Source organism: Triticum urartu, chromosome 6 (assembly GCF_003073215.2).
Source record: "Triticum urartu cultivar G1812 chromosome 6, Tu2.1, whole genome shotgun sequence".
NCBI classification, from domain to species: Eukaryota; Viridiplantae; Streptophyta; class Magnoliopsida; order Poales; family Poaceae; genus Triticum; species Triticum urartu.
This window is the reverse complement of record NC_053027.1, coordinates 471,196,743-471,224,085: the sequence shown is the minus strand read 5'-3', so window position 1 is coordinate 471,224,085 and position 27,343 is coordinate 471,196,743. Positions and strand designations below refer to the sequence as shown.

General features: G+C 44.1%; 3 protein-coding genes across 3 annotated transcripts; 1 reads left to right on the top strand and 2 right to left on the bottom strand.

Annotated features, from left to right (window-relative positions):
• Positions 1 to 1,181: 1,181 nt before the first annotated feature.
• Positions 1,182 to 3,780, top strand: LOC125514306. The gene is made up of 2 exons (XM_048679619.1): positions 1,182 to 2,028; positions 3,384 to 3,780. Exons 1-2 carry the CDS (start codon positions 1,227 to 1,229, stop codon positions 3,698 to 3,700), a joined length of 1,119 nt encoding a protein of 372 aa, XP_048535576.1. The 5' UTR covers positions 1,182 to 1,226; the 3' UTR covers positions 3,701 to 3,780.
• A 138-nt stretch (positions 3,781 to 3,918) lies between these two features.
• LOC125514307 (RNA exonuclease 4-like) lies at positions 3,919 to 5,878 on the bottom strand. The gene is made up of 7 exons (XM_048679620.1): positions 5,792 to 5,878; positions 5,486 to 5,637; positions 5,232 to 5,362; positions 4,950 to 5,119; positions 4,629 to 4,838; positions 4,441 to 4,521; positions 3,919 to 4,344 (listed from the first exon to the last, which is right to left on the bottom strand). Exons 1-7 carry the CDS (start codon positions 5,824 to 5,826, stop codon positions 4,116 to 4,118), a joined length of 1,008 nt encoding a protein of 335 aa, XP_048535577.1. The 5' UTR covers positions 5,827 to 5,878; the 3' UTR covers positions 3,919 to 4,115.
• Positions 5,879 to 13,607: 7,729 nt separating this feature from the next.
• LOC125514305 (histone-lysine N-methyltransferase SUVR5) lies at positions 13,608 to 24,983 on the bottom strand. The gene is made up of 12 exons (XM_048679617.1): positions 24,700 to 24,983; positions 22,745 to 23,727; positions 21,734 to 22,036; positions 21,551 to 21,661; positions 20,630 to 20,740; positions 16,408 to 19,164; positions 16,092 to 16,253; positions 15,232 to 15,348; positions 15,019 to 15,122; positions 14,555 to 14,692; positions 14,371 to 14,458; positions 13,608 to 14,276 (listed from the first exon to the last, which is right to left on the bottom strand). Exons 2-12 carry the CDS (start codon positions 23,612 to 23,614, stop codon positions 14,169 to 14,171), a joined length of 4,869 nt encoding a protein of 1,622 aa, XP_048535574.1. The 5' UTR covers positions 23,615 to 23,727; positions 24,700 to 24,983; the 3' UTR covers positions 13,608 to 14,168.
• Positions 24,984 to 27,343: the final 2,360 nt, after the last annotated feature.

The following is a 27,343-nucleotide window of genomic DNA, read 5'->3' as shown; positions in this document are numbered from 1 at the left end:
AGTAGTGTGGCTCGGGCATTTCATCAAACACCTCATGTGCATAGGAGGTGAGCTAGAGCACCACAAAACCCTCCCCTCACCGGCCAGAAAAAACGGAGCAGTGAAGTGCTCTACTCGCGGGCGAGGGGGTATATATAGGCACCTCATTGGTCCCGGTTCGTGGCTGGAACCGGGACCAAAGGCCCCTTTGGTCCTGATTCCAGCCACGAACCGGGACCAATGGATGTGGGCCAGGAGCGAGGCTCATTGGTCCCGGTTCATGTCTGGAACCTGGACCAAAGGGGACACATGAACCAGGACCAATGCCCCACGAGGCCCGGCCGGCCCCTTGGGCTTACGAACCGGGACGGATGCCCCCATGGGTCCCGGTTCGTGACTAAACCGGGACGAATGGGCTGGCCAGGCCTAGACCAAAGCCCTGTTTTCTACTAGTGTATATGTTGTGTCGTATAGATTTCCTCTCGTTTTCTTCCCTATTCTTAGACGGCTAAGGCAAACTTTTCCTTAGATTTCACTAGAGAGCCTGTGGATTCGCCTCCTCTCTTCTTGCCGCTCGACGGCGAGTGGCGGGGAGAAGAATCCTAGTGCCTCCATTCTGGTTAGTAGTTTAGGTTAGAGTTTTTCAGTTCTCGCATCAGCGCGTAGGCGGATGGCTTCGCTTCTTCTTCGAGTTTGTCTTCTGGGCTTCAATTCTCCCTGAGTTTGTCCATTTGGACGTAGTCGACCAAGCTCCGGTGTAGATTCCTATCATCTCCTTGGGAAGGTGAGATTAGGCTTTCTTGTCATGTGCTGAGATTTGGTGTTAGGTGGTTAAAATTTAATAAAGGGTTCAACGACGACGATTGCGGCTCCAGGACGCTGTCCTTAGTGGCACGTGCACGAAGACTTTCTGACTGTCATGCGGTAGGAGAGCGGCGACATCGGCGTATTCTGACAGCGGTAAAGGTCATCTGATGGTCTCAAAACTTTGATGTGATTTTTATTATGTTTGAGATGCTTTGCACTGTTGATGAACTTTTATAAAAACATCTTTCGAAAAAGAAAAGATGGATGGATTGGGGGAGGGAGGAAGAGGGAAGAGACTCACGAAAGCACTCTTGGAAGGTAAACCATGTCTCACAATTTGGGACAAATCAGACATGACCCTCGTGAAATCCCATATAGGCAAAGAAAGAGAGGACAGCAGCTCGTGCCCATATTCTAGTCGTGCTCGTCTTGCAGGTCGAATGCTTCATCGGAAGATGGAGCTTTATTCTCCCAAACCTTCCCCCAAAACCACGCCTTGTGCCGTTTACGGAATACCGAATCTATCACAAACCGTCGTAACACCCGATGCGCCCTTCCCGATACAGCCGCTCGCAAAATCTCTTTCCACGAAGAGGCGCCCCGCCGCCGCCTCCCCCTCCCGAATGCCCGCGTCACGGCAGCTGCCCCTCCTTCTGAAGATCGCCGCCGCGGCGGCCGCCGGCGCATTGGCGATCGTCGCGGCGGCGCGCCTGCTGCGGGATGACGCGGTCTCCTCCCTCCGCCGGGACATCCGCGAGGCCGTCGCCGCCCTCGTCTCCAGCAACGAGGACGGCGACAGCGCCGACGGCGGCGGCGACGAGCAGGGGGACGAGGACGCGCCGCCGCCGTCCATCCTGATCACGGGGTTCCGGGCCCACGGGAAGAGCTCGCTCGTGAACACGGCGTGCCGCGCGCTCGCCGGCGAGGTGGGCCCGCTGCTGCTGCGCGCGGAGGCGTCGCCGCCGGGCGGCGGGTCCGACAGCACGAGGAAGCGGCTGAAGGTGAAGGCGGTGGTCTCCGGCGCGGACGGGGAAATGGGGGCGGAGGAGGCGGTGGTGGAGCTGCTGGATGCGCCGCCGCTCCCTGACGCCGCGAGGCTGACGAGGGATGCAATCGACGACGCGATCAGCAGCGGGAACCCGGAGTGCGTGGTGCTGGTGCTGCGATGCGACGCGCCCGCCAAGGAGCGGAATGCCGCCATCAAGCGCCTGCCGGAGATCTCTGCGGCCGCGAGGGCGAAAGGTCAGTTGGTTTCTAGAAGGTTCTAGAACTTTTCGCGTATTTTTTTGGAGACGGAGAGAATTCGCGTGACTGGTTTGTCGTACTGTTTATATATATTGGCCCTTGAGCCCGTGAGGGCACGAGTGGGGAATTCCCTGCTTGCAATTGCGGCCCAACCATTCAATCCACGGATCAATCGAGTATATCTTGCGGATTAACAAGAGCTGTGATCTAGAATCACTTCTGTAACCGCCAAATGAATCAACATGGATTCTCTGCTAAATGTTATGGTCTACTTCTCACTTCCTCAGTAAGATTTATGGGAAACACTTTCCATCATATGTCTGATACAAGAAACTTGCCAGACCAGTCATGTGCCGTTCGTTTCAGTAAGATTTATGTGGAGCTCTCAAAAGGAGATTTATATGGAGTTAAGTGTAGGTGATGATCCCTTCTAATCGGTTGGATGTTACAAACAACATATACTAAATAGCTTATTATTGTTTTCCTTGTGTTATATTCTTAGATCAGGGATTTGCAATGATTTGGAATGCTCACTTTTGCTTGCATTTGCATGTATGAATCATGGTGGTTTGAGATGCAGCCTTTATTGGTGATCAAAAGATTGACTATTTGATGATAAGCTTTGTACTAATAAATCACATGGATGCTCTGATATATGCTACTTCATTCGTTCCATATTAGTGTCCTGGCACAACAATAATTATGGAACGGAGGGAGTATTTAATTCACTATGCTCCTTAATTTTGGAGCTCTCCCATTCAATTGAGGTGTTCAATTTTGGATTTGGTTCATGATTTTGACCTGGTCAACTATTTCTCGACGAGCTCTCATTCAGTTGAGGTATTTAATTTTTTATTTGATTCACTATTTTTCGACGGTTTCTCAAATTAATCGGTAACAACCAGCCTGTAAAAACACATCAGTCATGTGCACCCTCTCACCATCTAAAAAAAGCATCAACATGTGACATTGTAGCACTAATATAGTACATGCAGCCACCAAGGCAAGAAACTTACGCACCTAAGTATTGGTCGATTAGTGGATAACACAGAATCACACCACCAAGAAAGCCCACTAAAACATCGCATTGTAAAAAAAACACTTAATCATCTTCCCCACGCGCCAAACCAACTTTTATCTTTGTGATATCCGAACAACACAAGCGGCGCAGCGAAGCACACCCAATCCTTCTAGTATCCTATATGTATACGTCCTAGTTAGATGTGTTTGGAGTTAAGGGTGATGACAACCCAAGTTATCAATTAGGCTGGATGTTACAAACAACATACATAACTATGCATTTCATATGTTAGCGAGGCTTAGACTAATTGTTACTTAACATCTGTTTACAGGGCTTAATTTGATTATTGCATTGACTTTTAAGAAGTCCGTGAGTTCAGTAAGGCAAGCTGAAGAGCTTCTAAGAGAGGTTTCCTTCAGGGCAAGGACGGATTGTGTATACTTCATCGAGAACTACACCTGGAGCAACAGTGGCTCCAACCTCCTCCACCCCCCTGTCATCAAGAATGACTTTGGGACAGATTTCACCGTGCTGACAATCATTCGACAGTGTCTTGAGTTCATCAAGCTAAATAGGAGTCAAAAGGATAAGAAAGACCCCAAGCAGGCAGACACACAGGCAGACGCTAAAACAGCCCCTAAAGTTTAGCGACACAAATGTAAGGCATTTCTATAGTTATGCACATACAAGATCATCACTGGTTCGCGCAGGTATGATCTTCTGCGGTATGATGTATGTTGACACTGACATAGTCTGACAAGCTGTATAAAATGTACCTTCATTATATATGTATAATGTTATAGGCCTGTTTATCTGCCTCTCTTGTGTAGCTATTGAGCTGGGTTTGTCATTTTCTAGATACATAAAGCAAAGTAGAAAGCCTCTTACTATATATCATTGCTCTTAAATATGACTGATACAACTTTTGATCACCAATATTATACTCAATCCCACCATACATAAGTCCAAAGATAATTAGACATACGTATTACTACCGATGGAATACGACCAAACCAACATCAGTCGGCCGGCCCTGCCTTGTTCTCTTTAGCTCATCATCAGTCTAGGGGTCCAGGCACCAGCAGTAGTAGTCTGATCCTGAAAGTGCCAGGAGTTCTTCTGGGCTCATCCTCTCCATCTCCCTCTGCCTCCAGGCCGGGTAGTTATTCTGCACCTCCCCTGAACCGGAGGCGTAGTCTCTCGGGTGAGCTTGTGATCTCATCCTGATATATAGCCTCATCGCCGCGACGCAGTACTCGTATGGATCCTGAATGCCAGTATGGACATCATACCTACAACGGGATAGAAGGGGCAATCCCTTGAGCATTAGGCAATGGCCAAAGGGTTCAGAGAGTTTGTTTTATAGCTCAGTTATCAAAGTGACATACCCAAGATATGCTTGTGTGAGGTACTTCAGGGTATTGCTCAGCTTGCTGGTTTTCATCAGCGGTGGGTACTTTGCAGTGTCCCTTCACGTCCATAGATAAATTGTTGTTAAGAAAATAATATATTTTTTGAGGCAATTGAGGAAGAGATAGTAGGAACAAACTGTAGCTCACTGAGCAATGATCTGTACCTAATCATGAATGCTGGGTAGTCCAAACCTAGGCGCTCGAGGTCATGGTCCACGATATGCCCAACAAGGATCCTTGCCCTTCCATAGCTCCTCGGCCGTATCTTCCACAGCGGCTCCCCGTTGCACAGGATGTCCTGGATCCTCCTCTGCACAAGTTTCAGTGGCATTGCGTCCCTCAAGTACTCGGGCCTTATCCCAATCACCTCATACCTGAAGAGCCAAATGGTCAGGTTGATCTTTTGCACTTCAGAAAATAATCCATCTAGTTGATCATTGCCTGGCTAGTAAGCAGGACTGGTAATGGATTCCAAGGTGTGCTACCTGTAGTTTGTGACCGGAGCTGTAGGTTTTACATAGGTCTGGAAGATGATGTTCTCATCTTCTCCAATAAGGCACACTCTTGCACAGAGGTCCACCGAGCCGTCGCTCCCTCCTCCGACCATCTTGCAGGCCATGGCAACTGCGCGCCCACCTGCGCCGCCCTTTGGCATCTGAGAAAAAAGAAGACAAAAGAAGTGAGTGAAAAGTTGGCCGGGAGCTATAGCATCCATGTTAAGAAGAGGTCGATGGTGTCGGTTGAACGGAGTGGAGAACATCAATTACCGGAGCAGCGCGGGAGTACTGGCAGGCTTGGCGGTGATATCTGGCGGCGGCGGGGCTGTCGAAGATGTTGAGGCAGATGCCGCAGCCCCGGGCGCTGAAGACGCGCGCGCATTCCGCCTTGGGCAGCGGACCTTCATTGCCAAGATCAAGATCACAAGGAGCAACGTTCAGTTCAACTAGCTGCTGTTGATGCCATAGCTATAGATGTTTGCATGCAGCTAGAGGTATGGCAGTGGTTGCGTTTGGTAGCTTACCGATGAGGTGCTCCCTGAGTGACTCGAAGGAGCGGCAGTGCTTCCTGCAGGCGCCGCACTTGGGCTCGTGGACCGAGTGGTACGACACCTTCATGTGCTCCACAAGGTGCTCCATCTTGTTGTACTGCCGGAAGCACGCCGAGCACTTGTTCCTGGTACACAGCACACACATACATGGTTCAGTCAGGCAAGAACCCATCATCTCTCGGAGCAGCCTATCTTCAAGCTACGCAACGCTACCGGCTATTGCAGTATGTTAGCAGGTCACTAGGGTAACAAAAATGGCGTTTCTCAACGTCTTGTTACCTCAGGGTCTCCGCGGACTCCCTTCTGCTGTCCATCACGCTCCACAGATTCTTCGTGCAGGTCGATCAAGATCTCTCAGATCTCGAGGTTGGCGAGGATGAACGGTGTGAGAACGCCTATTTATAGGCCAGCCTTGTCGAGAGATCAGAGATGGAACCTTCACGAGAAAAGCCCCTTAGACTGTCATTGCTCCATTCTGAGGAATAAGAGCAATGCTAGACCTACGTAACAGACTTATGTGGAGGATTACTATTGGACCTAAGGGGAGGATGGGGTCCACTCCTAAAAATCAAGGGGGCAGAGATAATTAGGCTGCTTGTAATGGGTAGTAATCATGCATATGGTACTAGTGTGTGATACTACCTCTTTAATGCATAGTATCATGTACTAGTATCATAGATGACTTTATTTATTGCCATGCATGATACATAGTAGCATTGCATTTATTATGATGCGGTATCATTGTATGATACTCAACCATCTCTTTCTTCATTTAATTCTATGCCACACCATCAAAATTGCCTACTTGGCATGCATGATACTAGCTATGATACTTTCATTACGACTAGGGAGAAGGATTTACGTAAAACTTTGCTAACTTCAAGTAGGTGTAGAATTATTGGAGGAATAACTAGACCTGCATGCAGGCGCTGTTAATGATACAAGAGACTCACATCCCTACGTGACTCCCAGTGCACAACAGCACAAGCATCTAATTATCTCAATATCGGATCAGGGCATGACAAGACGGTGTTCTCTTATACGTTCCGTGCCATCTAGAAATGATTAAATGATTAACGCTACAAGGCGTAGACAAATATGTGACGATTAAAATATATTAAGATAAGATGCAATGACAAGATTCTCGCAAAAAAAGATGTAATGGAAAGATAGCATCTCGTACAATGACGTGAATTGTCTTGTCTTTCATTCCAAGAGATCATCTTAGCTAAGAGAAAGCAAATAACTTATATTGTCTATACTCTTCCACGTCATCGATCGTCATATATAGAATATATGTGGCATTGCTAAATTAGCACCATTGCAATGTAAAAAGAACAAAAATAGCACCATCACAGGTGCCATTCAAGACATGTTTTCCCCTTATAAAGAAACCATGTATGTGGATGAAAGGAATTAATTGCCTTACTAACTTGCAAAATTCATGAAAAAATATAATCACACACCTCGTGTAAAAAGGATAAGAGATAAATTAATAATGAACGTACGCCGCTACAACGTGATGTATATATTGCACGATGTTGCAGGAAGTCGCAATAGGAGATTATGGAGAGAACGTTCATTCTCTATGATTTTCATAAATGATATGACACAAACAACATTGCCGTAAAACCGGTATTTATCCCACTTTTGGAAACACTAGTGTCTCAACTCAGGCTTTTTGTTTGAGTTCTTAAACTATGTCATGTGGAACTACTATTAGTTGCTGTACAAAAGTAACTGCAGAATTATGGGCACTTTGTTTGGCTGCAAACTATAACCTAACTACTCCCTTCGTCCTATAATATAAGAGCGTTTTTTACACTAGTGTAGTGTAAAAAACGTTCTTATATTATGGGACGGAGGGAGTAACTACTAACCAAATGGATTACACATATATACCAACATAGATATTGCGTTCAGCGCCAGGGAAGCAGAGGCATTTTGTACACCAAAGGCCAGTTGAGATTTGAACATGAGAATGCTGCCTATCACTTCTCAGGGATGGAACAACAATAATGCACCACACAGACACACTGCCGACCAGTTAACCACGATTCGGCGGGTGTTTCAACGCCAAAAAACCAATGCACCACATACTAGCAGGAGCCCTTTAACACCATCGGAAATATGCCCTACACTGCCGACCAGATAACCTTAATTCAACGGATGTCTCAACGTCAAGAAATAATGGCGCCACATACAGCAGCAGCAGCAGCCCTTTAACATCACGGCCCGGGTGCGCGCGCGTGTCATTTTGACCGAGAATATGCAGGTTTGTGCAACTTTTGAGCTTCAAAACCAGAGGGTTTTGGGCCTCTAAATCGGCTAAAGTCAGGAACAATGGTTAACGTCTGAGAACGGTCTGCTAGCTTATACGCAACGCTGGCTTAGATCCTGCGTCTATGGAGCTCACGTCCTCCAGGCAGCCGATTGGCCCGTGCTGATAGATCGCCATGCAGTTGACCGCTAATGGCTCATCTGATCTACACCTGGAGCTAGCTAGCTAGTGGACAAGTCACCGGGAAAGAAGAGGAGAGGGTGAGCCGTACGTGCATGCGAGAAAGCACACGAGCATATAGGCATAGTATATCGACACCGACCGCTCGACCTGGACAGCTCTAGGTCTGGCTTTTAGTCCGGCCGCAGCTGCTAGAGTGGTGCTCTTTGGGACGGTCGTAGGGATCGGGGATATATATTCCCGGTCAAAAAGATGGGCGTGGAAAGACGGAGCGGGGGATCGGGACGGACGTGCCATCGACGGCGACGGCGAGGGCATTACCGGCCGGAATCCCGCCCGTCGGAGAAGCCGCGCTGTGGCATATCATGGGCCAAGCTAGTCAAAGGAATTATGAGCTTCCTGACGGCGACGGCGGCGGATTCCTGTCCTGTCCCGCAGGCGACACCGTGCGCTCGCTCGCACGCTGGCTACGCCATCTTAATCGAAACATCTCTTGTTTTATCGTCTACGCATGCGCGCTCATGTCAACGATCAGTCGATGGATACTCGGTAGTACCTCATTTTTCAGTCAAGAGGTTAGTCTAAGAGTTCATTTCCCCAAGTGAGGCGCGTGCATATGCATGTGTATTTTTTGCATATTCAAACTTTGAGATTGCTAGCCAGGCCTGCCGCCTGGTATATGCATGTGTATTGTATGCACTTATGATTTTATTTTATTTTGCATGAGCTTTTCATACGTCCAAAATGTATCTAGTTTTCTGATTACTTTTTTATATATCCTCGAACAAATTCTCTCATGAATAATTATTGCTAACGTAGGATTTCACAGAAAAATTATTCTATTTTTTGTGTACAAATGAGTCTAGTAAGTAAAAAAGATATTGGACGGAAAGATAAGCATAATGGATCAAACCCATCGAAGAAGAGCCACGAGGGCCAACCGTAGCTGATACATCTCAAAGGTATCTATCATCTTTTGCGTGCATGTTGTCTTTCTACAACAAAAATTAATATTTTTCAGAACCAGAAAAATCATCAAAAATCACTTTATCGGAAAGGACCTAGGGGGCACAAAGTGGGCCTGAGGGGTGGAGTCCCCCCCCCCCCCCCGCCGGGCCCCCGGCGCCGAGGCGCGCCAACAGGGCATGTGGAGCCCATAGGCGTACCCTGGCACTTCTTACTTCCGATATGCGTGAACCGAGGCAATCCAGTCTAGAGGTCTTCCTCAGTACCTACGGGTGGGGGGGGGGGGGGGGGAGGTGAATTTCAGCTAGAGCCATCTTCATCAATGTTGCTGCTCCAATGACCATGTGTGAGTAGTCCCACTTAGTCCATGAGTCCATAACAATAGCTATGTGGCATCTACTCTCTCTTGTTCTTTAATACAAAGATCGCATGAGCTGCTTGTTGAACTGACATGGGCCCAGTCCATGCTCACTTAGGCCCATAGGGCCCAGCCCATGTGCTAGACCTAGAGGCAGAGGGGGTGTGCATTATCTGCTCGGGGGCGCTGCCACACACACAGGCGCGCGCGGGGAAAACACGGATCCGTCTCTTGATTCAACATGAGACGAGGCCTGATGGGGAGGCAATGGCAGGGACTCCTATTTATCCCTCTCGCGGTTGTGCAGTAGCTAGACTCTCACAGCTGGCGGGGAGCTATGCCAGCGGCTGCGCACGAGCAAGGGAGACGAGGAGGCGGCGTGCGAGTTGTGTGGCGAGGCTGAGCGAGAGAACACGATATGGCCTGGTCAGAGGAAGATGGAGGTGGTGCTGGTAGGTACTATTGCTACTGGAGGTTTCTGTTGGTGTTATGTGGCTAGACTTCCACTACTACTAAGTGGAAAGGGAAGGGGAGGCAACATTGAGGATACTGATGGAACTACTGCGGAGGTCTTAACCTTGCAAGTAATCTATCTCAGTGACAAGGCTTATTGTGTGTTATTGTCACTACGGGTAAAAGATAGTTGCCTAGTTGTCTCGGTAATGAATTAGAAGTAAATAGAAATATAGAATACACTATCAACATTATGTCATCTTACTTAATGCATTCCCGCCAAAAAAATCCCCCGCAAAAGAATCTTGCTTAACGCAATGCTTTGATTTTACTTGATACTTTGGGATGCATATTGGATAGTGGTTTCAGAGTGGAATATTAGCTATAGATGCAGTTAGATAATAGTCTATAGAGATGTAAGGATGTAATGCCTATGTGCAATCATGACATGTATGATCAAATATAAAACTGCGATAATCAATATGCAACTGTAATTTGTTCACCACACATATGCTGCGTTGGAGAGATGCCACTGGTGAAATTATGGACCTTTCCTTTGCAAACAAAAAAAACATTTCCAACGACTAAATACATTAATTCTTGTAACTAGCAAAGCTAGTGAGATTAGCAATCACACTAGACTAAGTTGGGGACCAAAAGAAGTTGTCTAGTTGTGTGCAACGCCGGTCATTGGCTTGTAGGGGGTATTCACGGATTTGATACCTTGGTTCTCAAATACCGACGGAGGATTCTTATGACACTACAAACCCTTGATATCTAGGGCCCAATAAATATTCATATAATAGGCACATCATATTAGCTGGGGATGTTAGGAAGAAATCACATCCCAACAGGATTTCTGTTGGAACTTAATTATAAGGAATATCCGCAGGAATTTTATTATTATTAATCTAAGTATTCACGTTTCATACAACTAAATCCCATTTAAATATATTGCGACCAATTCTCACATCAACAGTATCATCTATTATTATAACTAAATAGTTGACCCCCACTACTTCTACTTCTGTCAACATACACACATGCCACATAGGCCTCAACATCATTAGGTACATTCAATCCTTTCATATTCCTTTTTTCAGGACTTGCTATCAAGCACAGGCAAAGCCCCCACCATCACCATTTTTTCCAACAGCAAATCATTGCCCCCAAGATAGAAGGTCATCATGAAATATAACATGCAAGCCAACCTCCATTTGCTGCTAGGTCTACTACCATTGTATATGTCGAGAATGTGAAGGGGCAATATTCTAATTTTATTCTTAGTAAATTTATTGCTATAAATTCTCACATGACGGCACATGGTATTAGCTACTCCCTTCAATCACAAATATAGGATGTTTTAGACATTTCAATATGGACTACATACGGATTGAAATGAGTGAACAAACACACTAAAACATGTCTATATATATCTTATTCGAAAAAAAAAAGTTAGAACATCTTATATTTGTGAACGGACGGAGTAGTTTATAAAAATAAACAGGTTTTTTCTTAAGCACTTATGATAATTTCTATGAAAAATGTGTCTAAATAAGCACCTGCTCTAAATAAGTGCCTGCACCGGAGCAAAAACCCGATTTATTGTTCTAAGGGTCTTACATTGTAGATTGCAAGCCTCTGGTAGCCACATGTGATAATTTCTAGTTCCACCATTGTGCTACTATGCTCGTGGTGATTCAAAAGCAGAGTTAAAATAAGTATCTTTGGAGACAATATGAAATATAAATGAGCACGGGGGAACAGAACAGAAGATGACTCATGAGAGTGATACTTATATATGCTCTGATCAATGATACCCGCAACTAGCAAGGTGTGGCACCAGTAGGTCCATTTGCCAATTGTTCATGTTGTTGATGATGGTTGTAGGCAAACCCTTTGTCAAATGAATAAAGCTCTCTTGATCTCGAAATACTATCTCATGTCCAAAATATATGCCACTTTTTTAATTTTCGCCCTTCCAAACTTCTAAGCTTGACCATCTAAAAGAATAGAATTCCTGGATTTATTGTGAACAATAGTTTTATAATTTATAATTATTTTATGCAAGACAAGATGTTTGTAGAGAAACTGGCTTGAAGACTGTGTCAGTGTCCTAGAAGACATAAATTTTGGAATGGGTGGGGTAGAGGACAAGTCGTTGGGTCCAAGTCCAACTGAGTCGATTCCAAATGTTGTTGCAATGTGCAATTTGATGTTTGTGCAACTTCTTTTTATTGGATGTTCCCAAAGGGCGAATATCCGTGCAACTTGCTTCGGTACGGGTGGTGTGTACTGTAATTAAGGTAAACTGATGTTTGACCAAGTGGCTAGTGTGCTCCCTGCGTGACCACACGTGGAACTAGTCAACGTTATTGCATTGTAGCCTTCAATATTATTTATGTATATGCCAACTTGAGATGATTCCTTGTAAAGCAAAAAAGATCAAAATATAGGTCATTTTAACATTTTCACCTGTGAAAATGTCTAAGCTTGATCATCTATCTAGATTATGTTGCTCACTATATTTTCTTATGTTCATTAAGCATTGTGGGGTCCAATCGAGCCAATGTCAAGGGTTGTTGCAAAGTTTAGTTTGGTGTTTCTGTAACTTTTTGTTTATCGAATGCTCCAGAATAGGACCGATATTTCCACAGCTCGATTCAATTTGAGTGGTGCAAACCGTGATCTACTCCTTATCAGCTGATGTTTTACCAAGTGATTGCCGTGAACACACGTGGGTCTAGTCGACGTTACTGTATTGCGACCTTCAATGTACATGTCCTAACTTTGAGATGATTCCTTTGTAAAAGCAGAAGATCCATAATCTAGCAGATATGCAAAAAGCACGGGTGAATGAGATTCCCGGTACACCCTTCAAAGTGGCGTTCCGCTTATCCTGTTTATTTATCCCTAGCTAAAAGATTGCCATTGCTACTTGCCCACGCAAATTTACCTCGGATAAGATAGGAATCATGCCTTGTGGTGACTGATAATCCTGCCAGCCTGAGGTACTGCTACCATATTATCTTTGCTCACTGCGCACACAAATTTACCTCTTGGATAAGAATGTATCTATTGTTGACATCGAGCGGTACACGCTCTTTTTTTTCCTTTCTTTTCTTTTTGCGAGAAAACTTCCGATCTATTCATCAACTGTCAAGGTAATACAAAGAACACCAGAAGTAAAATTTGCACTGAAGCGAGCTAAAGGCACGCCGCCATCGTCACCCCTCCCTCGTCGAGAGTCGGACAAACATTGTTGTGGTAAATAGTCGGGAAGTCCTAACTACAGGAGGTTTTTCATGTAACCTCTTAGACTTTGTGTGTTGAGGGTTTAGTGGTTTTGCGAGTCGCTAGCTCACAGCAGGAGTCCCCGCAAAAAAAAAAAAAACTCAAAACAGGAGAGCATGGAGCGCATGTCATCCGTTGCTAGGAGAAAGGTGGTCAATGGGAATCACCCGGCCGCTTTCTGCCCTCCCTTCATTCCCCGTCGCATTCTCTGCTACCGTCCCTGTCCTGCGCGGAAAACTTGTCCGTCCAAAACATGAATTGAATATCCAGAGGTATCCGTTCTCGCCGGTGCTATGCTGTTGCGAGAGGGCAAAAAAGGACTCCGTATACACCACCAGGTTATTAACCATGCATTTTAATTATGTGGTTCGGAAGATGCGTCCAACGAAAGGCACAGCGTCCCGTAGCCACATTCCACAGCACTGGTGTCCCCGTTGTCACGTCTGACTACGAAGCAATCGTATTTGGGACGACACATTAAACTATCACCACAGAATCACGGATCAGATTTTATTTTTCATTTTTTGATTTGAGAACCATGGATCAGAATCACGGATCAGATATAATCCATAATTAAGAACGATTGCAAATTGATTTCCTTCTTTTCAGATCCACAAATCCATAATTACAGTGCATAACAATTTCCGAAAACAGGCACCGCAACATAATCAAAACTCCATGACCAACAGTCTCACTAACAAGTACAGACTCTTTGCTTCAACTTCGATGATGGGAGCTCAAGAGCAGTAAAAATTGAATGAACATATTTTACAAAGACGCTGAATTCTCGCCTACGGAAATGAAGCTTGAATCACTCTAATTTCGGGCTGCTTCTAACAAATCGTCAGTTAAGCATGATGTTGCCATGACTAAAATCAATGCTATGGTGTACCTAGTGTCACTGCTGTGAGAGTCCTATATCACAAACACTACTTGGTGGCGGCATGCAGAATGAGACCCTACCCCTGCACTCAATTGGTTGCATCAAGAATGAGGATCCTACCTCTGCATTCAAGCTCTAGGAAAAACAATGTTAATAGTTGCCAAGTGATCACCATTCTACGAGCTTCTGAAGATGTGCTACAAGCAATGGATCATTCCTTTTATTTTCTCACCCTGCAAACTCAATAAACACGACCTCGGCAATTCTGAGCTCCACAATGGCAGGGACAGCCATCACCGGATTGCAGCTTCCATCGATAATCAAAGGACAATTCTTCTCCAACAGCAATCTGGAGAAAAACAGTAGCAACAATTAGCAAAAACAAAATAAGTATAGATTTTACTGCTGTTTATGTTGAAATAGTACAGCTAAAATATTCTTACATCTTGACTGGCAAACAATCCAACATGAGCAAGTTGGCAATCTTTGCTTTCCACCAGAACTAAGCGGGCACTAAGGTTAGGCGAACAACTGTCATGAAGAAACACACAAATGAGCATTGCTTCAGAATTAGTTTGCTCCAGTGGTATAGATGCTCCTAAAATACATATAAAATAGTCCAATTACCTATGATTAATAAAGCGGGAGACATTCCCATATCTTGTAGCATCAATCATGTATGGCGTAGTCCCTAAAGTCTTAACTCTTTCCCGATCAATATGCGAAGCGATATCAAGAAGGTAGCTGCACCCACTTTTTGACTCACTGGAATTCAGGTACTTTCTTGTCAATTTTCTATAAGGGAAAAAACGACTCACAAGAACATAAAACATCAACAATTCCTAGAGTATAGGAAATGGCATGACATTGCTCTGCAATTGAGGTCGGATTTTTGCAGGATGAGAATTCATACGATGAAAATTGTACATGAAAATACCAATTGGATTCAAGATTGGAGAACAAGAGTAATCATAATCATCAAGTACCAGACAGTGGATATCAAACTAAACATGAAATTATCAATGATGCCCATGTTCACTAATTCTGTACATCTGATAACTACAGTAAGGCATGAGAAAGAATTAACAGACCTTTCTGTGTTTCTCATGGTCTCATCATCCTTCACAACCTCCCCAACATACTCGCACACAAAAGTACCCTGTGGAATAGGTTCTGTAGCTCGAACAGCCCAACCCTGAAGCATTCGAAAACATTAAAGTATGACTTGTGAAGCATGTTTAATAATAACAGCAAAGGACTGAGCAGGGTTCAGTGAAACCAAAGCCAGGTTGCATGTATTTCACCTTATTGTCAGTTCTGAAGAGTTCCAATTTAACCAGCAGCCCTTGCTGCAAAACTTTATTTTTACAGGATGCATCACAGGTACATAGTGAATTGCACTCGTATATCGGATATCCTTCCTGCCAATTCGACAAAACATGCACACGCATCAAACTATATACAATATCAGGGATGAAAATAATACTAGAGGATGGAAATGTGACATTTTTTAAATAGAAGAACTCAGTGGAACAAGATTCACACGCAGACACACAGAGCAACTCTACATCGTTCAGGCCTCAAGCCATGGGTCAGGCACATCAAATTTGACATTTGCCGAAAGTTTCAAACAAATAAAATAAGTTAAGTTGCGAAAAAGCACATGGGACGATAATGATATGCTCTCATGGTTCAAAAATAGTCGCCATGGATGTAAGAAACAGTAAATGGTGGTCTCCAAGGACCTGTACAGCATTGTTTGAGCAGCTCACAATGTATGGAGGACAAAAGCAAGCCTTTGAGTCTCGACACAATTACAACCTTATGTGACACAGATGAGATTGCTTTGACAATATAAAGCAGTATATGTATGCAGAATGATCATTGTGGATGGTACACTGTACAAGAGTGCGTGAAAATATACACATGGACATGGTATCGGACACATAAAGATAACAAACTACATTGCCTTTCTAGACTCATAAAGATAACAAATTACATTGCCTGCTGATCACATATCATGATATCAACCACCCTATCAATGGTATGCTAAGTGCAGAATAATCACGATATTACGGACAGTTGTTTACTTGTTTAGTGCGCTTTTTTTCAACTCTTACATTACATCTATAATAAAATATGTGTCAATGTCAACAATTAGTACCTGCAAAATGATTTTGCCATTTTCATCGTACGCAAATCTGCCATGCATTGGCATAGCATACATATCCACTAGGTTCTCATAAACACTGTCAAAGAGGTTCACATGATCACATTTCTCAGGAGAGCAATGGGCATGAGAACACACACAGCCAACCATGTAACTCTGCAGGTACATAATTTATTAGAAAACTGATTAGATAAATATAAATAAACCAAATCTACATGGATGGGAAGGAAAACAAAGGAAGAAGACCAAGCCCCCTTTGCGGAATATATATGCTACCATTTAAAGATGACAACTGGTTCCAAAAGAGTACCTCTGAATCAACAAGAGATGAATCCATTAAACGAGTTGTGACGTAATGAAAACCTTGCCATGGCACAGAACAGCAATGCTGCAATAATTCTTCAGGTTTCATATGGAGAGATTCTTTTGCATCAACATCAATTGCACAGACAATTGGAACTTTCTCCCTGCCAAAGCTTACATCTTCACAAAGAACAACCCTCTCATTTTTAAGCTTCCACATGAAGTGCTCTGAATCAAGAACATAATGGTATTCTTCCATACCCCACGTTCCATCATTTTCTGGAGGATTCATCACAGAAGCTACTGTGGGGAAATCAACATGGGTAAGCTGCAAAGGTGGCAGGGTATTTGAAGTATATCCAGATTTGCATCCCTTAGGGCAAGTGAATTCCTCTTGATGCCAATTGATTGGGATGCCAATGTCACTACAAAGCTTTGCAGCTTTCACAAATATGTTTTCAGGCATTGTTCCATATTTCACTTCCAATGCAGCAAGAAGACTTGTCTTACAGCATACAGAACGGGCCACGGATAAAATATCAAGGTTACTTGGATGGGGTCTTGTCTTTTGAATCTTTGAAAATAAAATTTGAGCCACATCTGAGCATTGGAAATCCACTAACTTACCAAGGTTAGCTGTTTCAGGTTCCGCAACTTGCGATGTTATCATAGATAGATCAGAGCTTGAAATATCAAAATGTTTCTCAATCCCTGAGCTACTCCTCTTCTTTAATGAACCTGATGGTCGTAGGTTTTTCTTGAATGCAGAATAGTAGTGTCGACCACGGTTAAGTTGATACTTCCCACGTCCTGGTGGAATGTGGCCAACTGTACCTTGGTCCATATGAGCAACTTGATTGTGGCGGCCAAGATCTGCCAGTAGATCGAATCTCAACCCACATAGTCTACAGGTCAACTTCTGTGAGCCATCATCCTTCCCGAGGTCATGGTTATCATAGAGGGCCTTGAAACTTGTCCCTTCTGTTCTTACAGATTGACCTTTAGGTCGTTGTGGGGCATCAAGAAGCCCGAACTCATGGGCATGATCTGAAACAATATGTTGCCATAGCAGATCCATGTTCAAGAAGTTGCTGTCACATGACATACATCGGAAGAGAATCGAATATTGGAGATATTGAGCACCATGTTTTTCTTGTACATGTTTTTCAAGAACTTTTCTGTTGGTAAATGGGTCCATGCAAACAGCACAAGAATACCCTCTGAACAGCCATCGGGTCTCCTTTCGGTGAACTTCTGTCCAATGTAACGCGAGACACTGATCATCAGAGAACTCCTGGGCACATATTTTGCACTTCAAACCAGCTGAATGATTAGTTTTCTCTTCTTGCAACACTATCATAGATCCCTCTTGGTTATCAGGATTTATTTGCTGAGATCCATTTGTACCAAAGCCCCAAAGATTTGTGAGTTTTTCTCTTTCACTAGAGATCAACTTTAACAAAAATTCTCCAACATCAGTATCCTTGGACACTTCAGCTAGAATCTGAGGCATATAGTCGTTACCAAGACCAGATTGTTGACGAGAGAAGTTGTTTCTCAAGAACCAATAAAGAAACTCACATGCCCGGTGTAAACATATTTTTTCTTGCCTTGATGCACAGCCCTTCAATAGATTGATAAAAACATCTTTAGATATGAGTCGACTCTTTCCGTTCCTGGCACGTTTAAGGAACTTTGGAAGGTGCTTCTCACAGTAAAGAGTGTGTCGCTTAGCATAATCCTGGCATTCAACAATATTGTCATGAGAAAGAATTCCAATGCAAAGATCAGTATCTGAATTAGCTTTTGCCATGGAAGTTGCCATGGGGTAGAACATATCAGGGTTCTCCAATCCACAAGCTTTATCACCTGAAATCTCTGCAGCCATGGTCGAGGTCAATTGCATTTGAAGAGGAACTTGGGAACTACTGGCCCTTTCTGCATCCACAATGCATATTGCACTTGAGTTGGAATTCTTTTCCATTCCTTTTGGAGACTCTTCCCTTTTATGGAGACCCCCAGATGAACTGAATAAATTATCAGAGCTTACAGTATCCAGGCTTGTCTGGGAACGGTGTTTTTTGCAGAAAATAGAACCATGCTGGGCTCGATGCTTGCATTGTCTGCCCAAATTAGTCATACCACTACAGACTAAAGCATCACCACTAAGTCCCCTGTCCTCCCTAGAATAACGGTCGTGCATGCTTTGATGCACACAGCAATAAATATCACCATCATTAGCCCACCTGCCACACTGTCTTCCTTTTGTTTCTATGTATGCAGAACACTGACGAGAATTCTTTAAGGAATCAAACTCATGTCTGGCATTCTGTAAAGCTGGGTTGATGTGGCCTGATTCTGCAATCTCATGGGGGGCAGAATTACTGAGGAAGGTGACAGTGTTATTCTGATCCACTGATGCTAACACTTCCATATGTCCATCAGTGATAGGTCTACTAGGGAAGTTATTACCGTTCAGGCCCTCGCTGAGAATGCTGCAGTTAGCATCATTCGCGTGAGAAAAATGTGGTTCTCCTCTGCGCACTTCAAGTTTGGGACGCTTTCTGCGAGCTTGTTGATCCATACCTGGATCATCATAGCTATTGCTTTGATCAAAGTTGCCCGTATTACCTACAGCATGTGATGAAAAGAACTGTTTCATGACTTCTTGTTTCCATGTTTTCCACTCTGGTACTAATTCAGGCTGCATTGGTGCATTCCACAACTCATCGACCTTGTCCCAAAGAACAGATTGCCTAAGTTCCTGCGTTAAAAGGAAAGAATTAATGAGGCTGGCCAAGTTTTAACAAGCCTAAGAAATAGTAGCATATGCCAAATCTAACAAAGGGAGTAATCGATATACGCCAAGAGAAGTAGCGTAAATCTTAAATTTCTGTTTTGCGATTTTTATTGGTAAAGCAACAACAGAGGCCTATATTTTTGCTGCAAAGAGACTTTAATAGTGTAACAGCAATGACATCATTGACAAACTTGATGCTGCACAGAGCTCAAGTTAAAGCATGAAATTTAACAGCCTTCTTTTCTTTTATTAGCATAGCCTATTCAGTAAGAGGTGATCTACTTCATTTTGGAAAGAGCAGGCATTTCTACATGTTAATACACAATCAACACAATACTTCCTCTGATTCAATGCAAATGAGTATATCTTATGTGATGTTTCCGCTCTCTACCCCTAATTTAATGCTTCGGAAGAAATGGTTGAAGCATGCCATTTAACAGGGGTATGCATGTCATTTCTCATTAACGGTTTCAGATTTAGTGTTTCCATACTGGGCTGGGATGATGAAAATTAGCTAATCCAAACAAATTACTGGGCTGGGCTGGGATGGTGAAAATTAGCTAATCCAAACAAATTACTGAGCTCTAGGGAATAACATTAAAACAAAGTAGTCATTAACAAGAGTAATGCCATGCATACCCCTGTTAAATTATGCACACGAGAGTACACTTCCTACTGGGTTTATCCATCTTAAATGTAATATATAAGATCAGATGGATATAGACAGGAAAGTGGAGTACAAGTACAAATTGGCTCAAAAAGCTCGTGACAAGGTAACAGTTGCCAGAGTATCTTCTGGTAGGCAAGAAATGATCATGGATACAATAGTTTACAATTAGCCAGGCTTGGTTTGGGATGGGGTGAAGACTAGAAGTGGTGAATCACGGCAAACTGGATGGCTAGGCATCCAGTGGCAAGTCAGCTGGATTTGCGACTTGAAAATCTTCGATTTTCACAAGTGAAGCCCAAACAGCTGACACATGGACACCACCATAAATGTTGCAGCTGAATGCACGGGAGCAAGTTTAACTATAAGCCACAGAAGCAGCCTATATTGTGAGAGTAGAACTGGGCTAGCTAGACCATAGAAATGATTATTTACGATCTTTCCATCTAAATTTATGCAGCTTGCGCAAGGAACTCATGAGCTTATTGATAGTCAACTCTTAAATACAGAACACGTTCTCCAAAAAGTAACCGTAACTCAAGAACAAGGTTAACACCGTATACATACTGTTATCCGTACAATCATATTAAAATATTTATTTAAGTTCGACTGAAACGATAATGAACATAAGAAAACAAGTAAATTGAGGTTTTGTAAGCATGCAACCTGGTCACAAACTGAAAAAACTGCATGACAATATTTCATACAAACTTAATCACACTCCAAAAAATGTGACCTAAAGGCGAATGGATTCCACATTACCTCGGCAAGAATTTCAACAGTCTCAGCATCATGAGCAATATTACACTTCTGGCCCCACAAGTCAGAAGAATTTTGGAGCCAATGAGAGCTTGTGTAGTCTGGAAGAATCATCTGAAATCAAACAACTAAGGTGAACCAATGCTTCCTCGCAAAGAAAAGGTGAAATAATGCAAAGAAACGCCAGGAAAAGGCTACTTCAAGCATTTATATTATTTTTGCAGCATCAGCAGTGAATGTGGGGTGAAGCATAGATGGACATAACGAACAACATGCTGCTCAGCTGTGCTTTTAAAAAAAATACAACGCCGATAATGATGTATTGACCTCATGCAATAAAAAACTATGTTTATCTGTCTTATTTCTATATGACCATAGCTGCAATGGACCTTGAGCAACTTCCCACGTATAATATGTCTTTCATTACAATTACTTTGCAGTGTCCAAATCAACTGCTAATAATGCTGATTTAGCCCTTTCGTATAAATATTGCAAAGTTATAGCCAAAAACTGCTGCATAGAAGAGCTATTTTTCATGACTTGACAGAGTTGTGGCAATTACACTAGAACCACGATAGGAACATTTTGGATCCCATCAAATAGAGGAATAAGGCACACAACAATTAGTGTCACCTACCAGGAGAACACACAAAGTTATTTACCATATAAAATGCCTTGGGAAACAAAGTACCAAAATACTGTAGGTGATGCGTACACACATAAGGTGGTGAACGGATATACAAATATAACAGTTACAGAGATCTTTCCATTGCACGATGAGTAAAAATGAGAAGGAAAATGCTTAGGTAATTGCCTCAAGAAAAAAAAACATAGGAGAATATGACAAGAGTATGAAACTCACTAGGTGCAAATTAGCACAAGGCACCGTGACATATGCATATGGAATAAGGTCCTTGGATTTACCTTTTGAAGTTTGACAAGCATCTTCCCAAGATCAGTGTAATCTCTACAGCATGATGCTTCCCGAGCAAATTCTTTCCAAGCTGTTGCCTTCCGAGCATTCTCAATTATGGCCTATTCAACATATAAACAGTATCAAGAGAAATGATACCACATGAATACAAATACTGCAAGGGAAGAGCATACCTCAGTGTGAAGTTCATCGCTAAAGTTTAGCATTGAGATAGCAAGCTTCTGCATGATGAATCGTCGAGGAACACTCAAATCCTTCACCATCTTTCGCCATTTGCGATGAGTTCCATTCACAAGTGGCACAGGATATTCATCAATTGGAAGGACTAGTAGCATGTCCACCCAAGAATAAGTCCTTGTTTGTGGGAAGAAAACAACAATATAGGTCTTCCTGTCAATAGTTGGTTTTGCCTTGAGAGTGGACAAAGGACAGTCCGCCCTACAGCATCGAATTCCTGTTCGCCATTTTCCTCTCCACTGTTTTCAAATGAAGAAGTAAAATGATAGTTCAGGGTGGAGCCATTAGAGATGCAGGAAGTGGTTAACATGCAAAAAAATAGAAAGTAGGACATAGCCACCAGGGAAATAAAAGAGCTTGGGTTCCATGGTGGTGCTCTGAATAGTCAGATAAAAATCACCTCATTTGCATATTTTGCGATCAATATATAGTTTTGCTTCAATTCAGGAAACCCCATTGGTAACTTGAATGGTCCAGTAATAATAAACTAATGGATGGAGTAAACAGAACAAAATATTTACACTATGTTTAGAAACTTGAAGGCAAATTATATATCACAGATCTTAGATAAGGCCACAAATAAAGACCTGCTTTCTGTATAGTGTATAGGGATAATACTAACAAAATTGTAAAAGGAAAAGAAATGCCTTTGTATAGTTTATACATTTATAGATGCATCTAGTACGAAATAGGAACATTTAAGTAGGATATACATAGATGGTCAGACTATAGGGGTGTAAGTTGAAATAATTCAGAGGTGGAGTTCCGAAAAGCATGGTGAATTTGGCGCCTACTCCCAAGACATCTAGCGTATACATTGAACAACCACGACTTTTCCAGGGCTAGTTTCTCATTGTATAAGTTCACAACTTGACATATAATTTCAATATCAAGAACTAATACAATGACGTTCACAGCCACAATCACCTACTCCTAAATAGACATACCTTTACCCAAAGTGCCACAGCATGATCTTCTTCAATACTTCTTGTATCCATCTCTCCGCCAACATCATTAGTATTGCCATTACAACTGTTGTTATGAACAAGCATATCCATGCCGTTTTTAGGTGAGACAGATGTCTCATTCTCTTCCTGAGAAAATATTTTACTTACTAACCCACCGCATGCTCTTTCTGATAGACCTTGAAGTGGGCACGGCAACTCCTTTTGGGCATCATGAGATCCTGCCATATCGTTGCCGACTTCCTTGTTTACCAAGTCAGTCCCGACTCCCTTACTTGCAATGTCAGTCCCAAATTCCTTACTTTCTGCATCAACATTGATGTTATATTTGAGTTGTACTTCTGTCATTTTCTTGCCTTTGGAAGTTAGGACATCTCCATTTGACTGGCATGGCCTAAGTCCAGTTACTATATTGGACGGTGAACACATCTCCTCCTGGGAATGGTGTAAATCCTCCTTATTGATGCAGTGTTTGCTGCAGTTGGCATCCCCTGGGGAGCCATTATTTTCCAAGCTTGCATTCAACTGAAACCTTACATCATTGAAGTAAGCATCCTGGACGTTCTTTTCTTTATGTGGTACAAAAAAGTTCACCTCTGATAAACCATCCAAGCTAACAGAAGACTTTTCAGAGGAACCATCTACTTTCTCATCTGTGCTCGAGCCAGAAGAATTGTTAACTTCAGCAGGGTTACAACTTATTGCTGCATTTGTCTGATGAACATCGGAGGCTTGCCACCCGTGGTCATTACATGATAAGGTATGCTTCCTATCATAAGAAATAGATGATATTTTCTCCACGTCATTCTGTAGTTGGCAATCCGCTTGCATAACAGGTGGATCCATCAGCATTTCTTTGATAAGTTCTGATCTGCCAATCCACTGTGAAATAAAGCAGGATAAGCAGTGCAGGAAAAATCCTCTACTGGCTTGAAGTCCATAAACACTTATGACTTATTCAACACCTAGAAACAAAAGTGCGGTTTAGGAATGTAGAAATTTCATATGAAAACAAATGTATGGCAGAACAAACAAAAATAAACTTACTGAACGGATAATGGAGCTCTGTCTTAAACAGAATATGGTAATAAAATGATTAAAGTTCAGCTTTATGGTCATATGTAAAGTTACCACTTTATTGACTATATGCATAAAGACTTGCAGTTCCATTTGATTCACCAAGCAAATTTCTTGCCAGTAAACACAAAGCGTTTGCACTCGTGTACTAAACAAACCTTGGTTTTGCAATCAGCTACTCCCTCCGTCCCATAATATAAGAGCGTTTTTGACACTAACGCTCTTATATTATGGGACGGAGGGAGTACTTAACATTTTAAATAAGAAACGTAATAGGCTATTATGCAACAGTTTGCAGTACATACTACATACAACTTCTTAGCCACAGGAATTCAAGACTAGAGATATGACAATGATACTGAGACTGATACCAAGACACAGCAGATGTCCCTTTGGATAAAATACGCAAATACACCATGAAGCAAAAATTTGGAATACACAGGAGTAATCAAGTTTACATGAATCATATGAGTACAACGCACTCCCAAAAAAATTACGGAATACCGCTATGGCAAAAACACATGAGGACTGTAGGGTATTGTTTATACGTACATTACTGGCACAGAGGGATGGCATTGGCGTACTGGAATCAGTACCATTAATTATTTGTACCATCAAAACCCTAACGACCCGCTTCAATGCCTATGAAAAACTCCCGTGGTAGGACGAACTCAGGCCACGAATTAATGCGCCCATAGGATCCACTCGGAAAGCGTAAGGATCCTTCAGGAGTCCCGCGCGACGGAGTTTAGATTTCTATTTCCTATAGGCGCATGTATCTGGGCGCCCAACGATTCAAATCCCGGAATAAGAAGAATGGAGCCGATCCTTGAAACGGAGGGGGTGCGAGAGCGAATTACCCTTCTCGACGAGGCACCGCGGTGGCATCGGCGGGTGTCGAAGACGGCGGCGCGGGCAGGAGCACCCGCAGATGTCTCGGCGGAGGGAGGAGGAGGCGGCGGAGGCGGCGGGAGGGCGTGCGTCGACGGGGCCGCGGCGGGCAGGGGACCGGGGCGGCGCCGACCGGAGGAGGGGGCCGGGGTGGTGCGGGGTCGCCGCGAGAGGAGGAGGCGGTGGTGGCGACACAGGGTTTGCGACGTGAGGGGGAGAGATGCGGGAGGTGGGCGGCGTGCTCGCGATACCCACAGGTAAAAAAAGGGTAAACGAAATAAAATAACTCCCCCACCCAATTTCTTACTTCCCCGGAATAACCGTTCGGGCTTCAGGCCGACTTGACTTGCTGAGTTGGGCTACAAGCGGAATTTCTATGAGATTAGGCCCAGTTATTTCGTCCATATACGTTTCTCAAAAAAAAAGTTATTTCATCCGTACAGGGTCCAATAATAGTTAGGGCGTGTTTGGTTACCTGCATGGTTTTTTTCCCATTTGCATACTTATCCAAGTTGGATCTGGCTGAGCAAATGCAAGCCAAAAACCAACATCTGCACTTAGTTTGGTTGCCTGCATGTCATCTCCATGCATCGTAACGATGCCTCTACGCATGTGCTCACACGGATGCACGTTGTTTGGTTACATATACGAGTATAGAGTTGTGCTCACTTTGTACCCTACTTGGTGAGCTTACCAACACCTTACACACAATCACACCAAGCACACCAACGCCACAACACTGCTATGACGACAAATTGGACGAAGATGATGAAATTCTTCAGCCCTAACGGGTGATCCACCTTCTTGCCAACCTCATCCTTGCTGCATGAATGCTCTCGCACATACTTAGAGTAAGCATCTTCTGCCGCCTGCCTAGTCTTAAGCCCTCCTCCGTGGTTGTTGTTGTTCTACCCTGAAACTTGTTTGTTGCAAACTTCTCATGAACTGTAAATCCTTGGAACCCTACCTTCGAACACCACATACCACTTGCCCTGGCAGTGCAAACGAGCAATAAGTTCAAGCAACAAGCATTGGAACACACAAACAGCAAGCAATGAAGAACTCTAGGAGCAAGCAATGGAGCAGAAGAGCATTAGTAAGCATGCATGATCATAGCAAGTTCAACCTACCATTACTTTGGTGTCATCCTACCACCACATCCAAAAGAGGGTGTCATCCTACCACCGCAAATTCGTGATCACCACGAGGATCACCGTGAAGGGTTAGTATATACCACCTCACCAAAATATACACGCCATAAGATTGTTTTCAAGCCCTAACTACACAAAATATACGTTGTCATCGTCATCCTCGTCCTTGTCGCCATCGCCGTCGAGGATCATGCACATCGTCGCCACCATCTGAAGCAGCACTAGTAGTAGTGCTTGCCCAACCAGGTCTTCAGCCAGAGCACCATGTGCTCTTCTCCCATGGCAACAAACCCAACACCCTGGGCTTTTGTTGTCCAGCAGGTGGCTAAGAGCCACCATGAGAGCCTTTGGGCCGAAGCCAATTTGATCCATGACGGCGTTGTAGAGCTTAGGGTGGACGTCCACACTCTTGCTCTCCCTAATGACGGTGGCCATCTCCTTCACTACCTCGGTCATGCTGGTGAAGACGCTCAGCTCCTCCTCCATGAAGCATGCCCACTTCCTCTTCCTATCAAGCATAGGAACGTGCTCAACATCCTTCTCAGGAGCATCAACGTTGATGGTGTCTGTGTTGGGGAACGTAGCAGAATTTTAAAATTGTCTACGCATCACCAAGATCAATCTATGGAGTCATCTAGCAACGAGGGAGAGAGGAGTGCATCTACATACCCTTGTAGATCGCGCGCGGAAGCGTTCAAGAGAACGGGGTTGATGGAGTCGTACTCGTCGTGATCCAAATCACCGATGACCTAGCGCCGAACGGACGGCACCTCCGCGTTCAACACACGTACGGTTGGGAAGATGTCTCCTCCAACTTGATCCAGCAAGGGGGGAGGAGAGGTTGATGAAGATCCAGCGGCACGATGGTGTGGTGGTGGAAGCAACGGTGATCTCGGCAGGGCTTCGCCAAGCACAGGGAGAGAGAGGTGTGTCACGGGAGGGAGAGGGAGAGGCCAGGGGCTAGGGTGCGGCTGCCCTCCCTCCCCCCACTATTTATAGGACCCCTAGGGGCGGCGCTGGCCCTAGGAGATGCCATCTCCAAGGGGGGCGGCGCCCAAGGGGGTGGAGTGCCCCCCAAGCCAAGTGGGGCGCCCCCACCCCTAGGGTTTCCAACCCTAGGCGCAGGGGAGGCCCATGGGGGGCGCACCAGCCCACTAGGGGCTGGTTCCCCTCCCACTTCAGCCCATGGGCCCCTCTGGGATAGGTGGCCCCACCCGGTGGACCCCCGGGACCCTTCCGGTGGTCCCGGTACAATACCGAGTACCCCCGAAACTTTCCTGATGGCCGAAACTTGACTTCCTATATATAAATCTTCACCTCCGGACCATTCTGGAACTCCTCGTGACGTCTGGGATCTCATCCGGGACTCCGAACAACTTTCGGGTTACCATATACTAATATCTCAACAACCCTAGCGTCACCGAACCTTAAGTGTGTAGACCCTACGGGTTCAGGAGACACA